At 44.6% G+C, this 17,928-nt stretch overlaps 1 protein-coding gene and 1 non-coding gene across 4 annotated transcripts in view; one reads left to right on the forward strand and one right to left on the reverse strand.

The window, feature by feature from the left end:
- The window catches only part of CUX1 (cut like homeobox 1), a 352,323-nt gene that overhangs the window by 197,143 nt on the left and 137,252 nt on the right, over positions 1-17,928 (forward strand). For all 3 annotated transcript variants that reach the window (XM_034988568.1, XM_034988566.1, XM_034988567.1), the window contains exons 5-6: positions 11,704-11,841; positions 15,621-15,744. In XM_034988568.1, coding sequence (XP_034844459.1) covers positions 11,704-11,841; positions 15,621-15,744 — 262 coding nt within the window. The remainder of the gene's footprint in view (positions 1-11,703; positions 11,842-15,620; positions 15,745-17,928) is intronic.
- Positions 6,120-6,221, reverse strand: LOC117999692. The gene has a single exon (XR_004676306.1). It is a non-coding gene; the product is annotated as a U6 spliceosomal RNA (small nuclear RNA).

A 17,928-nucleotide genomic window follows, 5' to 3' on the forward strand; every position in this document is an offset into this window, starting at 1 on the left:
TGGGTGTTGCCTCTCCTCCTCTGGGCTCTCCCTGCCGATCTCCTTCCTGGTCCCTGGACCCAGTGCAGGAACTCACCCACCGGGACTTGGGGATCCTGGGTTCGCTTGCGTGGGGAGGTGTGTCACCTCTTCCCCCCTTTGCCGTAACCGGGGTGGTCCTGGCACACTTGATATCTAGACAGCTTTTCATCAGTTGCTCATCAGCATGCTAATTGCTGTATGACTAATTATGCCCTGAATTCCAGTTGATTTTCTTAATGAGACAGCTGGGTTAATTATGTAATCGTATGATTACATTAGCCTAGAGTGCCCCGGCGCAAAGTAGCGTCTGCCGCGCCGTGATGTCATCACAGCAATGGTACTCACAAGGGGCACATTCACCCTCCGATGGCGGGGGACAGCCCTGCTGCCTGCAGTGCTCTCTGCACAGACGTGGGCTTGCTTTTTGCGAGCTCATTCTCTGCAGTCCTCGGGGTGTCTCCGGAGAGGCAGCTCACCACCAGCCTGTCCACACCCTCCCCAGCACACCTGGGCCCCAGCGAATCAGAAGCCCTGCTTCCAGCCTCTGCCGCGCTCCATGAAGTCCGGTGGCATCCTCCTCCTTCTAGAACGTCCCTCACTGAGACTGTTGGGTTTTATCAGAGCGTGCCTGCGCTTCCTTTATGGTGACCGAGAGAATCCAGAACGAGAGGAAGACCGGAGGATGTCAGTTCGCTTCAAGTCTAAAGAGCACAGACTGGCCCCAACCTTCTCCTTTTCCCCCTCCGTGTTCTGTTTCATACCTTCTTTCCACCCTGATCTCCGCACACCTCGTACCTCACTGAGAAGTACAGGTGGTCAGAGGAGGGTGACATCTGCCAGCCACAGGCCAGCTCTCTACTCCCCATGACAGCAAAACTCTCAGAGTCACTTATGCCTGTTGACCTCCCCACCCGCCCCGCGCTATACTCCTTCCCCGACACCGCGGCTGCCTCCTCCTTACTGGGCTCTGAATGTCGGCAGATCCCAGACTCTGCTTAGCCTTTTTCTTTTCTGCATCTACATTCTCTCCCTAAGTGCCCTCTGATGTGTGTTATGCTCCCAAAAGCCACCACCAACCCCATCCAGGCCACCATGACCTCTTGCCCCACTGGGGCACCTCCTTATCTCCCCCTTCTCCCATCCGTCCTTTGCATGGCATCTGGATGGGTCTAAGTCAGTGGTCTCCAAACTACTTTTGTTCGTGTACCCCAAATCTTGAATTCATGCCCCCAGCATATGCTTATGTATTTACTTATTTAAAGGATAGCCATGTGTAATTACAGAAATGTATTAAATACATTATAAGTCATATGCTGAAAATGGAATTAAAAGGATGTGATGAGGAATAAAAGCGACTTCAGGGGCACCTGGGTGGCTCAGTCGTTAAGCATCTGCCTTCGGCTCAGGCCATGATCCCAGGGTCCTGGGATCGAGCCCTGCATCAGATCAGGCTCCCTGCTCCGCCGGAAGCCTGCTTCTCCCTCTCCCACCCCCCCTGCCTGTGTTCTTGCTCTCACTGTCTCTCTCTCTCTGTCAAATAAATAAAATCTTAAAAAAAAAAAAAAAATTAAAAAAAAGAATAAAAGCAACTTCAAATTTATATTTTATGAGCAGTACAAAAAACTTGCTCTCACGAAAAAATCCTATTTTAAAGTCAACTTGATAGAGGCATGATTTGCATACAATAAAACGTACCCATCTTAAGTACAATTTAATAGTGTAGCCACCCTCACAATCAGGATATGGAACATTTCCATCGCCTCAAAAGTTCCCTGGTGATCCCAGACCCCAGCAACCACTGATTGGTTTTCTATCACTTTCGATTAGATTCACCATTTCTGGCATTTCACATAAATGGAGACTCTAGCATGTTCTCCTATGTGTCTGACCTCCTCCCCTCAGCATGGTGCATGTCGTTCATCTGTATCATGGTCCTTTCCTTTTCAGTGTGAATGGTATTCCACCATGTGGAATATAATAATGTGCTTATCCATCCCCCTGCTGATGGACCTTTGTATTGTTTCCAGCGTGAGGCTGTTGTGATTACCCGCTATAAGCATTCATGAACAGTTATTATGTGGACATACATTTTAAATACCTAGGACTAGGGGCGCCTGGGTGGCTCAGTCGGTTAAGCGTCTGCCTTTGGCTCAGGTCATGATCCCGGGGTCTGGGATCGAGCCCCGAGTCGGGCTCCCTGCTCAGAAGGGAGTCTGCTCCCTTTCCCTCAGCCCCTCTCCCTGTTCATGCTCGCTCTGTCTCTCTCTCATAAATAAATAAAATCTTATAAATAAATACATACATACATACCTAGGACTAGAATTGCTGCGATCTAGGGTAGGCATGTGTTTAGCTTGATAAGAAACTGCCAAGCTATTTTTTCAAAGTAGTTGTGGCATTTTATCCCCCAGCAAGAAAGGTGGGAGTTCCGGTTGCTCCATGTCCTCTCCATCAGTTGGTATTGTCAGTCAAATATATGCATTGCAAATGTTGTCTCCCCATACAAGGATAAGTTTTTATTTTAATAAAGCCCAAGTTATTATAATTATTTATGGTTTTTATGTTCTAAGAAATTATTGCCTAGGTGTTTTTTGGGTGAAGTTGTATAATTTTTATCTTTTACCTCTAGGCCTACAATACATTTTGAGTTAATTTTTATGTATGGTTTAAGATAAGGGTCAAGTTTCATTGAAAATTAATGGATGTTATGTGTGTGAGATTTTTCTAGATCTTCTTTATATATATGTATATATATGTGTGTATACGTGTGTATATATATATACACACACATATACACACAACAAGGATCATCTATTTTATTTCATTATTCTGTGTGTCGATCCTTATGTTAATGTCACACTGTCTTGGTTACTATAGCTTAATAGTCAGTCTTAAACAGATAATGTAAGTCCTTTATCTTTGGCCTTCTTTTTTTTTTAAAGATTTTATTTATTTATTTATTAATTTATTTGTCAGAGAGGGAGAGAGCACGCGTGAGTGCACAAGCAAGGGGAGCGGCAGGCAGAGGGAGAAGCAGGCTCCCCGCTGAGCAAGGAGCCTGATGTGGGGCTCTGATCCCAGGACCCTCAGATCATGACCTGAGCTGAAGGCAGATGCCACCTAGGCATCGCTGGTCGTCTTTTTCAGAATTGTTTTTGGCTAGTTGAATTTCAATATAAATTGTAGATTTAACTTGTCACTTTTTACAAATGTGTGTCCCAGAATTTTAATCAAGTTTCCTCTGTAGATAATCTGAGGAAGATTGACAATTTAACACTATAGAATCTTTCAGTTGAAACATGGGGTATTTATTTAAGTCTTTTGTCATTTCCCTCAGCAATATTTTATAGTTTTCAACATGCAAGCCTGGCACATATTTTGTCCAGCATATCCCCAAGTAGGTCATGTTTTTGGATGCCATAGTAAATAGTGTTTTCTTTATAACTTTGTTTTCCATTTGTTGCTTTTATATAGAAATGCAGTTAATTTTTATATAATAATACTGTATTTGTGGCCTTTTAAAACTCACTTATTAGTTCTCAAAAGTTTTTTGGTAGATTCCTTAGGATATTCTATCTTGAATGTTCTTGTGCTCTTGAAGAGATGGTGTACTTTGTAGATGTTGGATGGATTGTTCATAAATACCATTTAGGTCAAATTGTTTGATAGTGTTATTGAAGTTTTCTGTATCCACATTTGTTTTCAATCTGTAATGTCAAATATTTCTTTTTCTTGCTTTTTCTTGCTTTTTTTTTTTTTTTTTGTACGGGCTGGGACCTCAGGTATGACAGTGAATATGAGTAGAGAACGCAGACGTCTTGCATTGGTCCCAACTTTAGGGAAAAGCATTCAGTCTTTCACCATTAAGTACGATGTTAGCTGTGGGGTTTTAATAGACATTCTTTATGAGGTTGAGAAAATGTCCTTCTATTCCTAGTTTGCCAAGAGTTTTTGTCATGAATAGGTACTGGATTCTGTCAGATTTTTTCCTGCATCTGTTGAGATGATCATACAATTTTCACCTTTGTTCTCTTAATATGGTGAAATTATTTGATGGATTGTGTAGTGATAATCCAGCCTTGTATTCCTAGGATAAATCTTAACTTGGGTATGATGTATTGTGCTTTTTAGAATTTGCTGGAATCAGTTTGCTAATATTTTATTAAGAACTTACACATTTAAGTTCATAAGGAATATAGGACAGTGGTTTTTTGCTTGTTTGGGGTTTCTTTCCCCCTTTTAATATCTTTATTGAGTTTTGGTATCAAGATAGTGCTGGTCTTATAAAATGAGTTGAGAAGTGCTGCCTCTCTCTATTTGCTGAAAGATTTGGTGTAAGATATCTATAATATCAATATTGTATTATACCATATCTATTTTGGTGTGAGATAGCTATTATTCTTCTCTAAAACTTCCCTAGTTCACCAGTGAAGCCATCTGGGCTTGAGGTTTTCTTTGGTGCAAAATTTTTCACTATAAATTTAACTTCTTTAACATTTATAAGACTATCAAGATTTTTTATTTCTTCTTGGGTCAGTTTTGGTAATTTTTCAAGGAGTGATCCATTTCATGTAAATTTTTGTTTATTGGCATAATGTTGTTCATAATATTTTGTTATCTTTCCAAATATCTGTAGGATGTGTAGTGATAGTTCCTTTGTCATTCCCAATCTTAGAATTTATGAATTCTCTTTTTTCTCCTTGATCATTCTGGCTAGAGGCTTGTCAGTTTTAATGATTACTTTTTTAAGAACCAGCTTTTTCTTGCCTTTTTCTCTTTTTCCCCTCTGGTTTAAGTTTTATTACTCTCTGTTCTTATTATTTACTAACTTATATTACTTTGGTTTTTATTCACTCTTTTTTTTTTTTCCAAGTTTCTTAAAGTAGGGATGGGGGAGTTATGCATTAATTTAGTCCATTGTGGTTGTAGGAAATGCATCATATGATTTCTGTTCCTTTAAATTTATCAAGACTTGTTTTATGGTCTAGTATATGTTCCATCCTAATGAGTGTCTGTGTGCACTTGAAGAAAATGCATATTCTGTAGTTGTTCACTGAAGTGTTCTATAAATGACAGTCAGGTCAAGTTGGTTGATAGTGTTGTTCAGGTCTTTTGTATCCTTTTTATAGCTAGTTTCCTATTAGTGAGAATAGTTTTGAGATCTTTATTATTGTGGATTTTTTCCCCCTTTCAGTTCCTTCAGTTTTTGATGGATGTTTTTTGAAACTTTTGGGGGGTTATATATGTCTTTAGTATTGTTACAGTTTGTCAGTGATTTGGTTCTTTTTTTTTAAGATTCTGTTTATTTATTTGAGAGTCAGAGACAGCACAAGTGGGAGTAGGGGAAAAGAGAAGGAGAGCAAGAAGCAGACTCCCTGCTGAGTGGGGGTCCCTATGCAGAGCTTGATCCCAGGACCCTGAGATCACGACCTGAGCCACCCAGGCACCTCAATGATTTGGTTCTTTTAAAATTTATACAATGATTTTCTTTATCCTTAATAATATTTCATATCCTAAAGTTTCCTTTGTCTGATTTTAATTTAGGCACTTGAGCTTTCTTTTGATTAATATTTTCATGTTATATCTTTTTCTATCCTTTTACTATTAACCTATTTTTTGTTATTATATTTAAGTTGCATTTCTTGTAAATAGCTGTGCCTTCCTTTATTATCCAGTCTGACAGTCTTCTTTTTAAGTGGAACGTTAGATCTTTTACATTTAATGTAATTATGGATACGGTTGGGTTTAAGTCTTCCATCTTACTGTTTGTTTTCTACTTGTGCTGCCTGTTTTTGTTTTTTTCCCTGCTTCATTTGATTATTTTTTTATGATCTTATTTTACCTCCCCAATCGTCTTATTAGCTGTAACACTTTGTCTTATTTTTTCAACAATTACTTAGGGTTTACGTCAGCATCTTTAATTTATTACACTATACCTTCAAATAATATTATACTACTTCACATACAACGTAAGAATCTTCCAATACACTTATTTTTTCTCCCTCCAGTCCTTTGTGTATCATTATTTGTTTTATTCCTAGATATGCTATAACCCTACAATACATTGTTACTATTTTTGCTTTTTTCTTTCACCTTAGAAAAATACGGACTGCTTCGCAAATTTGCATGTCATCCTTGTGCATGGCCATGCTATCCCTGTACTGGTCCAGTTTTAGTATATGTGCTGCTGAAGCAAGCACTATTTTTGCTTTTAAATAGTCCATGATCTTTTAAGGAAATTAAAATGAGAAAAATAGTATTTTATTTTTACCCATATATTTACCATTTCCAGTGTTGTTTATTCTTTCATGCACATCCAGGTTTCTATCTGGCACATTTTCCTTCAGTCTATAACATTTTCTTTAACATCTCTTACGGTGTAGGTATGCTGACTGAATTCTGCCAGCTTCCATTCATCTGAAGGAAAAAAAAAACAACTCAACCTCATTTTTTGAAAGATATTTTTGTTGGGTATAAAACTGCATGTTGGCAATTTTGGGTTTTGTTTTTTCTCTCTCTCAGGACTGGCCTGCTTTGTTTCTGACAGGAGGTCTCTAGTTAGTCTTATTTTTCTTCCCCTGTACAGAATGAGCCTTCTTTTCTCTGGCTTTTAAGATTGCCTTTGTATTCTTCTTTTCAGCAATTTGATGGGGCTTATTGGTGTTCCGTGTTTATCCTGTTTGTAGTTTGTTGAGTTTCTTAGAGTTTTAGGTTTGTAGCCTTTACCACATTTGGAATATTTCACCACTGTTTCTTCACATATACCCCTTGCCCCTCTCCAGGACAGGTATGTTAGATCGCCTCGTACCATTCCACAGGTTGCTGAGGTTTTAGTAACTTTTTCTGTTCAGACAGTTTCTATGATTGTGTCTTTGAATTCACTGATCTTTTTTCTTTTGCAGTGTCTAATCTGGTGTTAAGTCAGTCTAGGGAATTTTTTTTTTTTTTTCATTTCAGACATTGTATTTCAAGCTCTAGAATTCCATTTGATTCTTCTTTGTATCTTCCATTTCTCTCCTTGTTGTGTTCATATTTTTCTTTAAATCCTCGAGCAGGCTTATAATAGCTGTTTTTGTCTTTGTCAACTAATCCCATTATCTCTTGTCATTTCTAGTTCTGTTTTTATTAACTTATCTCCCCCCACCCCCCTGATTATCCTGTTTCTTTGCATTTTTGCAGTAATTTTTAGCAGTTGAGACATTTTTGTAGAGGACATTGTCTTTGCCTGTAAGTTTAGATGATGATGGGAATGTTTCCAAATACTACTTTTAAAATGCTGTCACTATAGCATGAGTTTCTTTCAAGAAGTGTTTTTTTCCCCACTAAGTATTAAAATATCAAGTCTACTTCAAAGATGTAGACTGTGTATTTATTTTTTCAAAAATGTCTGCCAGGCAGCATATTACTGATAGCCATCTGCCATCAGAGAGCAGGGCAGCTAATTTGGAACATTTAACTTTTCAAAAGAAAATTGCGTAACTCGTCTTGAAGCTTAAAACTCTTAAATATTTTGCCACTAAACCAACGAACCTTTTTTTGGTTCCAAGTACTGCAGTTTTCTTCTTGTGGCCCCACGGCTCACCTTTCCAGAGTCCTCTTCTCTGGTGGGTTTTCCCATCAAGAGTCGAGCTGAATACAAACTTGATTTAGACATTGTATTTTGATGAGACTGACACGGTACTTACCACACGGGCAGGGCACCTCAGATGTGGTATTTTCAGATCCAGAATTCAGTTTGATTCTTCTTTATGTCTTCTGTTTTCTCGCCTTAACCTTGTTCATATTCTTCTTCAGCTCCATAAGCACAGGCCTTGCTGACGATGGTCCCTTGTGGCTCTCCTCCCTTCACTGCGGCCTCACTGGCTTTCCTCTATGCCTTGGATAAGCCACATTCATACCTGCCTCTGGGCCTTTGCACTGCTCTTCCTTCTGCCAAGAGGCTTCGGAGTTTCTCCTCTTTGCCACCCAGATCTGATTCTGAGTGCCACCTCTTCCAAGAGGCCCTCCCTGTCCATCTGCCTCCAGGGCCCATTCCCTGTTCCCACACCCTGTTTCCTCTCCTGCTGCTGTTTGGCAGTACTTGAAAGTATTTTGTTTTGTTTAGGTTTGCTTTTTTTTTCGGTTTCCTTCATTTCAGTAGAATGTCAAGCCTTTGAGAGCAATGATTTTGTCTTTTCACCACCATGCCCCCCCCCCCCAGCACCTAGAACAGTCCTGACGTCATAAAACGTACATGGGTGTCGGCAGTCAGACTGGAGTGTTCTCCTGGCCATGCCTGGCACTTCTGTGCCCGCTTGCTGTGTCTTCCACAAGGACCGATTGCCCCACAGTCTCCACGGGTCTCAATTCTGTCTCCTCATTGAAAAGAGTTTACCTTTGCCAGTTGTCTCCATCCAGGTGTGGTCTTCCGCTCATGTCATCTTCAGTGTCGCCCTCCTTGCTTTCCCTTTGTTCATTTGTGAACTTGGTGTGTCTCTGCTGTGAGGCTGGTCCCAGCTGATTCTGCTGCATGTCCATCCCTGCACCTCCCCCAGGGCCTTGCCCGGAGCAGAGAGATGCATAGGAAATACTTGTTAAATTAGTACTTGAAGAGACAGTATAATTTAGTTGGCTGCTGGTTCAGGAAGCAGAAATCTTAATTAGAATTGTGTGTGTCTGTTTGCCTCCGACTTCTCTCCTCACCCTCCCCGCTGTCCCTGGGTGGGATGCTAGTGGCCCTTCCCCCGACCTCTGACTGTGACGGCTGGAATTAATGAGGTCATGTTACATGTACATCAGAGAAGGTGCTGGATAAATACAAGTGATGGTATTGTTGTTGTTTGTGGTAATTATGTTCTGGGTCCTGTGTTGCATAATGAGCTATATAATGCCTCAGAGCGTTTTAGGAATTAACTATCAGATGATTGTAAAACACTTTGCAAGTTTGTCACGTTGGGGTGGATGGAACCAACGATAGAGCCCATTGAATTGGAAGAGGCAGGGCAGACGGGTTTGCAGGATTTCGTGTGTTCCTGTCCCTCTCATGGGTGTGTCCCCTGGCCTCCCCCAGACAGTTCCCTAATTGAGGTTGGATGCTTGTGACGTTCAGAATGAGACCCAACAATACTTGTGTGGGGTTTAATGGCATCGGGAATCATTAAGGAGACAAAAAGCCATGATTTCCCCTGGACTAACATACAGGTTGGGGTTTGTCATGCCGAGAGTCATTGTTTTGGTCTCCAGCCCAACCATGCTAGAGTCATTATATTGTCATGTGGTAATTAGCTGTTCCTTTAATACAAGTAATAAAAAATAAGCCTAAGAGGTACTTTAGCAATGCCTTTTACATAATCCAAAACAATATTCAAATGCTGTAGGCGTCTAGTCATTCAACTGTACTGCAGTAAAGTTTGAAGTTTAATGCATAGAGATGTTTGAACATTCAGTTCATTCTTTATTCTGTGACCAGTTTTGCTACTTAGGCATTAACCTTTAATAGTGTTAAATTAAATATACATGCCTAATGAATAATTATGAGATTGCCAGAATTTTCATTTACAATGTAATGCTTTGAAATTTTGTCTAAAGGTCTAGTTCCCATTCACTTGATAATGTGCATGTTATTTTTTATATGTCACTGAGTTCCTGGCTGAATCGAACGAGAGAAGCTATTTTTTATTTGAAGCAGACACAGTGGGTCCTGGCCTTTTAAAAGGAATGGACTAGAAGAGTTGTCGACAGAAATTTTGGGGATGGAGAGGGCAGGACACTAGCTTAGCTCTCTAAAAATATAACGTGTATGGGCAGTTGTGCCCGAAAGCCGACGTGCGCAAACGTTAATAGAATGTTATTCAAGTACGGCGTTTCTCCTTCTCCTCAATCCTTCCCTGACCTTGGTGTCAAGTTCAGATGGGAGTTCTAGGTGAAGGGGGCCCTGGGCATCCTGTTTGTGTCCTTCAGGCCAGTTGCCCAGTGTGAGACCACAGGGAGAAGGGTGAAAAAAGTGGCGGTTGGAGGTGGGGAGGTAGGAAGGAGAAGCGTGGAATGGAAAAAACAGGACAAAAACCCCGCACCTGGAACGTTCGGAAGAATTCAGCCTCTGGTGTTATCGCTACCCCTACTTACAAGGAACTGTTTCCCCAAAATAGCTTTTGAAATATAATTTAATGTAAATATTTTAATGCTGATTAAAATAATAATGAAAAGCCACAAATGAGAAAACGTTGTAGTTATAAACTGTGTATACACCCAGGATAAATGCCCCCCTGGCCATGGTGTCACGTGACGGGCAGTGTTGTGTTAAAGCCCACGTGCAGGTCCGCCGTGGCGCTAGACATTTCCCAGTGCCTGCCTTTCTGTAAACTCTGCAGAGACATTGGCATCTCACAGAGTTCCTGGCTCCTGGCGGCCTGGCCCACTAAGGCATGGGAGATCTCCCCTCACTTCCAGGAACCGAGGGTGGTCTGAAAATTAATGACACTGGTGTTTGAAAATTAAGTGAGCTCTTGAATATATACACTTGTTGATCCACAGGGCTTGGTGTTTAGCATTCCTCAAGCAGAGACTAAATCTTTGTAGCCACCTCACAAGTGAGGCTGGCGTCCATACCAGAAATATCTTCAGTAATCTCTTCTAAGCCCAGCGGACTGGGGTATTCCACTCCGACGGGGCCTGAGAATTCTAGGGGAGGCGCTCCACCGGTGCCCAGCAGGTGGACCAGAAGTGCCTTTCAGGCAGCAGAAAGAAAAACAAAGAGCAGATCGACGCCCAGAGAGCATCTAACGTCTCTCCATTTCACGCTGAATTAGCGATAAAGTCAAAGGCCAAGAGTCGGTATTGCAGATTCCGTGTCTGCAGTCTCAAATTTGAGGTTAAAATCCAGTTTTGTGTAAGTCAGCCTGCTTGCAGTTGGTACACCGAGTTGGCCATAGGACCCCCTGTGGCCAGTCCAGGTGCAGTCTCCTGCAGTCCCTACTATGATCCGGGGTGTCTTGGCCCCCCCAGCTGGCAGGCCCGCTAAGTAGCCGGGAAACCTTGGGCAAGTCATTGTGCTCCCCCGAGCTTTAGTCTCCACTTGTGTGACAGGAATGCGACACACCGTCACATCCCCTTCCTAGGATTTTGGGGAAAATCAGAGAAAACGTCTGTCAGAGCATGTCTGACGGTGAGACCCTGTCCGAGGATCAGGTGTTATTTCCAGCTTCCTGAGAATTACTGGGAACTTGAGGCTTATGGCACCTTGCCACGCACTGTCCATCTTGCAAGCCTGGTGGACTTTCCCGGGTTTCCTCCCCTTGCCACCTCCACACGCATCCCCTTCCTGTGAGTCCGATCAAGGACCAAGAAATCCTTCGAGTGTCACACCATGCCAGAGAGGTGGGCAAATCCCAGTGCACCCGTGGCCATTCCCAGGCCACATCCATAGGCTGTGGCCCTGGAGGGTGCGTCTGCATACACATCCTTTGTAGGCCGCAGAGAAGCGTCCCCAGCCAGCCAGCCCTGGGGCCCAGGGCTCTGCGGGGGGCAGGGGGACAGGGAGGCCACAGGTACCCTGGCTTCTGGCAAGCAGTGGCATCCACAGGGGAGCCCGCGGGAGGCTGACTTCCTGGGCACCGCAGATGGCCCGCTCCGAGCCTCCGCGTGGCCGTGAACGTGGCCGGTCCATGGCCAGAGTGGGGTGACGGGCGTTTTCCTCTCCCGTAGATCCCGTGCCTGCTCTGGACCTCGGGCAGCAGCTCCAGCTCAAAGTGCAGCGTCTGCACGACATTGAAACAGAGAACCAGAAGCTTAGGGAAACTCTGGAAGAGTACAACAAGGAATTTGCCGAAGTGAAAAATCAAGGTTGGTGGCAGATCCGTTCTGTACTTTGCTTTGTCTGGTCTTTGCTTGCTTGCTTTCTTTTCTTTTTTTTCCCTCTGCCTCTAATTGCCTTCCCCACGCTGTTGGGACCAGCTCTAACTGTACTCCACGTCCCGAAGTCAGGGTGGGGCCCAAATCAGAATCGTTAAGGAGAGATAATCATAGTAATAACGCTTAGCCGTTTGGAAGCCAGACTTCTCCTCAGCACAATAACAACACATGCAATATTTATTGCCCTGTGACGGGACCATCCAGGATTCTTTCACATTCTTCCTGGACCATCATGTGATGGGATCCGCCTTTTAAAAGGCTGATGTGTTGCCTGCGGGCGACACCTGTCAGAGAGCCAGCTCGTGATCAAAGGGCCACGGCCAGTAAGTCCTTTAGTAACGGCCGCTGGTCCGCGTCCCCTCATCCTTCCGAATTTAATGAAAGAGAACCAGTGGGGCTGCCCAGCTGGCGACCGGGGCCGGGAGGGCAAAGGTCGCCTGGCTCTTCCTGTCGGGGAAGAACAAAGAGATCTCCGAGGCACCTCAAATCCAGATGTGGTCACCGTGTCCAGGAGCCCGCAGGCTTCCCTGTTGCGGGGACAGAGCGAGGCCCCATGTCGCAGCAGCTGTGGGTCGTTCTGCCAACGCCACGTAAAACTTCACCTGTGTGTTTCGATTTGGAAGTGTGGGCGAGGAAGGAGCTGGGAGCCAGAGGCTGACCTCTTGGGTGACTTTGGAGGGCTCTCTTTAATCCGCTCTGAGCGCTGGATACAGATCACTTAGATCCTTTGGCTTTGAGACCATTGGAGACAGGCTCCGAGAGGCAGTCCTGAGGATCCCCCTTCTTCCCCACCCCCCCAGGAGGGGGAGCACAGAACCAGAGGAATTGCCACCTTGCTCTAGCTCCACAGGGAGCAGTAAGCCTTTGGGGCGAATTGGGACAGCATAGTCCTGCTTCAGAGTGAGGCGTTGGACATAGCAGGCTGGGATCCAGGTGAGAGAAGGGGCTGCCTGTCCCCCCCCCACACACATACAACTCCGGGTGAGAGAGAACCTGGAAATGCACACATCTGGGTTCCTTGTAGCACTACCCAAAAGGAGGGGGCTGCTTTTTTCCCTCCCGTGACCTCTGACGTCTCATTTTGCAAGACCCACTCTTTGGGTGTTTTTTTATGGATTGATTTTTTTGTTGGAGGACGTGCTGGTGGGCCCAGGGCTTTACGTGGCCTCCCTCCCCCGCCTGGCTCGGTCAGCACCCCCATGGCCAGTTGCCCAGCGAGGAACCGTAACTGAGTGTGGGATGTCCTCCTCCCCAAAGGCCCCATCTCATGGGCTTTGTTCAGTGAAATACCATAGTCCCATGACTTAAGAACAAAGGCTCCAGAGGCGGACAGACCTGCTTTGAGACCCTTCGGGGCCACTGTTTAGCTCTGAGACCTTAAACAAGTGATTGAGGGACCTCACTTTGTGAAAGTCCTCCTTTTCTTGGATAGGAGGCTTCACATAGTAACCACTTAGGATTGTGGTGGGCTTACATGAGATGGGGAAACCTTTACCTCTTTTCCCAACACTCAGTACATATCAGAGGCTCTTAGTGTACACGGCTGTTTTTTCTAGAAATTCCCAGCCCCCCCTTTATTTGATATCTTTATAGATTTTTCCCAAATTCTAGAAAAATGGCGATTTCCTCTCTTTTCTTACCAGTATACAGTGGTTTTGATTTGGGAAGGTGGGGTGTGCGTCACGTATATTTATCGTCACAGCCGTAGCGTAGATGGATGAAAAGTTACAGCAGGAAGGGCCTCTCTTTATCAAGTGCTGGAACTCTCCCTGCCGTCTAGAGCAGAGCGCTGCGGTCCTCTCTGGGACCATTCTTCCTCCTCATGGGCTCATGTGGAGGGGTTCCAGCTGGGACACAGAATGTCCCAGACCCAGGCCTGCCTGCCAGAGGAGGACCAGAGGCTCCAGGACGAGCCAGCCCCTGGCTTAGTCTCGGCTGGCCAACGAGCAGCCCAGGCGGGGTGGGGATGGCAAAGAGACCTCATCAGACGGAGTGGGAGCCCCCAGCTGGTGCCCCAAACTCCCCTGGGAGGAGCATAGCTGTGTCACACTGAGAAACCCCACTGGGATGAGCACTGAGGTCCACAGGCAATACAGATATTTCCCACCAATTGTGAGAGGCAGAAATGCTAGACGTTGACACAGTCATATAGACCATTGACTTAAAAGAGTGTGCATGTGTTTTCAGAGTTGACCTGTCATGGCGTCCACTTGGGAAGTGGACAACTTTGGCCCTATCCGTGTGGCTCGACAGTGATGTGCATCACTAGCCATGAGGCCCACAGAGCGTTTTTTTCAGGCCCCAAACAGCGAGCCCCAAAGGCAGAAAGACCCCCTTTCTCCTTTCAGGTGCCCTGACAGGGTCATTGGTTTTAATTTCCTCTCTCTCCCTCTAAGGAGAACCCTTTGGGTTCCACTTAATGAAAAGGGCCAGTTTCTTCTCTTAATGAAAGAGCCTTTAGCTTTTATCCACTAAGCCATGCAGGTACTAACTGCCCAGCACCTCTGTGCAGTTGGGGGAGTAAAAGTGGAAGCGAGTTACAGCCTGAAGGACCGGAGGCCTTAGTGCAAGCTCTTACTTGGGCGAAGACCTGGCAGCCAGTGTCGTCCTGTGAGCCTCAGCCCCATTGTCACAGGCCCCGGTCAACCTGCCTAGCCTCCTCCATTCATTCGTGCCTTGGCCCTCTCTCGGCCTGGCCTTTTACGAGATGGATCCATGCACAGCAGGTCGGCTCCCCAAGAGCTCTACTGTCCCTGGAGCTGGGACCGCAGTGCCCTGCCAGGGAATGTACAGCACAGAGGGTGATATGGGGGTGTCTATGGTAGGGAGCAGGCGGAATAGTCCTGCCCTCGAGCCACCCATGGGTCTGAGTCAGGACCCTGCCCTGCTCATTATATCTGCCTTGGCATTCCCATTTGGGGTCATTAAAGTGAGGGCTCTAAACATGCACTCGGTGGTGGTGGGACCCTATTCCCCATGGGGCCCTGTCCTGAGCACTGAGCCCCGCAAGACTCCTCCATCACCCAGCACTTCTGCCCACACGCCTGGCACTCACTCTCCCTCAGATGTGGCTCCCCTAGGCCCTGCACCACCTGCTCTGTGCGCACAGCCCCCATCTTCTGGACTCCAGCCTGGGTGGTGGGTGTTTGGCACCCAAGCTCCAGGGTGTGTCCCTTCGAGCAGAGGAGATGCACACCGTATCCACTTAGCACACTATGCACTCCATCGCTTGTGAAAATGGGGAACCACAGCCCAGGGCCGGGGACGTCTGTAGACTCACCTGACTTTGGCCAAGACCCCTTCTTCCAAAACGCGCACACGATTATGAACAGTTTTCTTTGTGAGAAAGTACTTAAACCGCACAAAAACACGATTTGTCTTTCCTCAGTAGAGGACTAATTTAAAGTTTATCAATAAGATGATATTCTGTGTGACCGCTGATTCCCCCCCACACACACACACTTTTTTTTTAAGTTGTATTGAAGAAACCATAGCTATTCTTCCCAGCAAAATCCATTGATCCTCCGCAGCCTAAATGTTTAAAGTTCAATTTAACATTTAGGGAGTAAAAGGTCTCCGAAGGGACTCATAACCATTGATTTTGTGTCAGGGTTGAGGAGCTAAAGTTTAAAACACAGCGATCCTACCAGGTTACAAAAGCCGCGTGGAATCGTCCTAGGCCTCTCACGCCCATGTTTCCCTTTCTGCAGAGGTTACGATAAAAGCACTTAAAGAAAAAATCCGAGAATATGAACAGACTCTGAAGAACCAAGCGGAGACTATAGCTCTCGAAAAGGAACAAAAGTTACAAAATGATTTTGCAGAAAAGGAGAGGTGAGTGTCTGTTGGGGTCCACACGAGACCAGCCCAGGTCGTAAACCTCGCTCTGTGGGGCTCTCAGCAAAATTTTGTTTGAAAAATAAAGGCGTCCCTTACTCTGTCACCTGAGAGATTACCTTGAGTGCCGTGCATCGGTCTTTACCCGTGGGGGGATGGCGTCAGGTGGTCAAGGGGACCAGAGTGGGTCCAGGGGTTGAGCACAAAGTGTGTGTGCTTGGCATGTGCTGATGTGAGCTGAGATGACAGGGCATGGCCGTGTGCCCTCTCCGGGGACGCCCTGGATGCACGTCGGTCAAACTCCTGCCACCTTCTGAAATGAATGTGGATATTTAACATTACACACAAATCTTGGTTTTTTTTGGTTTTTGGATATTTTTGTTGTTTTTTGCCTCTTTTCTGTACCTCACCACGCTCCATATATCAAGCAGCTGATATCAATAAAATCTGTTACAGATAGAGAAACCGGGCTTCTGATTTGGGACCTGCCCATGTTCTCCCGCTAGCCACCCAGAGGTGGGACCAGAGCCCAGCCCACCACTCCAGCTCTGGCCTCCCCTGGTGGTCGCATGTAGCCTCCCAGAGTTCTCACTGCCGGACCAAGGCCAGTCCTGCGCGGCCTGGGAGAGCGGGGCCAGGTGCTGCCCCCCGCCCAGGAAAGAAGGGAGCCCCACAGAGTCAGGGCTCTGAAAGCTGAGCAGACTCTTGACCCAGCCCCAGCGTGCCTCCTAGGAGAGCACTGTATGCCCAAAGCAGTTTCTCACCATGTTACTGATATTAGGGTGAGGGGATGGGATAAAAGCAGTCAAAATGCCCGGCCAGAGAGAAATGCGTAGATAAAGCTGGGCCATCCCCAACTGGAACATTACACAGCCATTAAAATAATAGCAGTGTAAAAAAATTAAAAATAAATAAATAAATAAATAAAATAATAGCAGTGTAGAATTTGAAATGAGACCAGCAATGTATCCAGCATGATAGGGAGTGAAAAATGCATGATACAGAATTACATACCACGTGATTACAGTTGCACAGAGCAAAGTCATGCATTTGAAAATTGTGGAAGTAAATTCATCTGGGAATTTGATATTATTAAATTGGCTTTTCAAACTAGGTAAAAGAATTAATTATATTTAAAGATGCAAATATCAGACTGACCACTTGGGATGAAGGATTTTTTTTATCTCGTTCTTTACACCAAGAAATTGAAAGGGATCTACGGTTTCAACATTAATAATTCAATCATGTACATACTGGAAGAAAACTTAGGCAAGTTGTTTTTAATAATTTTAGAGTAGGTATTTCTAATCATAATTGAAAACCAATTGTTAAAAATAAATAACAATAAACATTGTAAAAGCATCAAAAAACTAGGAAGACATTTTCCCACCACATAAGGGCCCTTACAAATTAATAGGAAAAAAAATGAGTGCTATGAAGTGGACGAAGGAGATACACAGACAGTTCGTACAAAGTGAAACGAATGCTCAGCTTTACTCAGCAGAAAAATTCAGTTTAATTTTATCCAGTGTTGGCACAGGAAAACAAACACTCGCATATTGTTGGCAAGAGTTTAAATTAGTGAGGTTTTTGTTGTTGTTGGGAAGTTTCTCAGTATCAGAACAACAGTAACAAAAAATTGCACGTACTCTTTGACCATTCTAATTCCTCTGCTAGAACTTCATCCAACAGATTCACTGTCAGAATTATACAACAATGTCTGCATAATGATCACTGCAGAATTGTTTAGTGGAAAGAGTCGATAAACAATCTAAGTGTCCACAGAGGCTGGTTACGTTAATTATTTAATAAGAATGGGGAGGAGCTGTGTATGCTGGTATAGAACACTTCCAAAGTAAGGAACTAAGTGGAAAAGCAGGCAAGCCTTTGGAACTAAGTGAAAAAGCAGGCCAGGGTGTGTGTGCTAGGATCCCTTTCACACTAAAAGGGGCAGAGAGTGTATATTACACTCTTGTATATTACATGTGAGTTTATAGAATAGTTGTGCTGGTGGGTTTGGTGTTTTTTTTTTTTTAACTCGGAACCTGTAATAGTTTTATAATTGGAATATGTGAAAACGTGAGCAGTCCTTCTCCTTAGGGGATGGAAATTTGGGTGATTTTTTTTTTTTTCAAACAGTGTAATTTCTACTTTTCTATATTCCCAGGTTTGTTAGTCTGA

Source organism: Mirounga leonina, unplaced genomic scaffold, assembly GCF_011800145.1.
Source record: "Mirounga leonina isolate KUSES-001 unplaced genomic scaffold, KU_Mleo_1.0 Mir_454, whole genome shotgun sequence".
NCBI lineage: Eukaryota > Metazoa > Chordata > Mammalia > Carnivora > Phocidae > Mirounga > Mirounga leonina.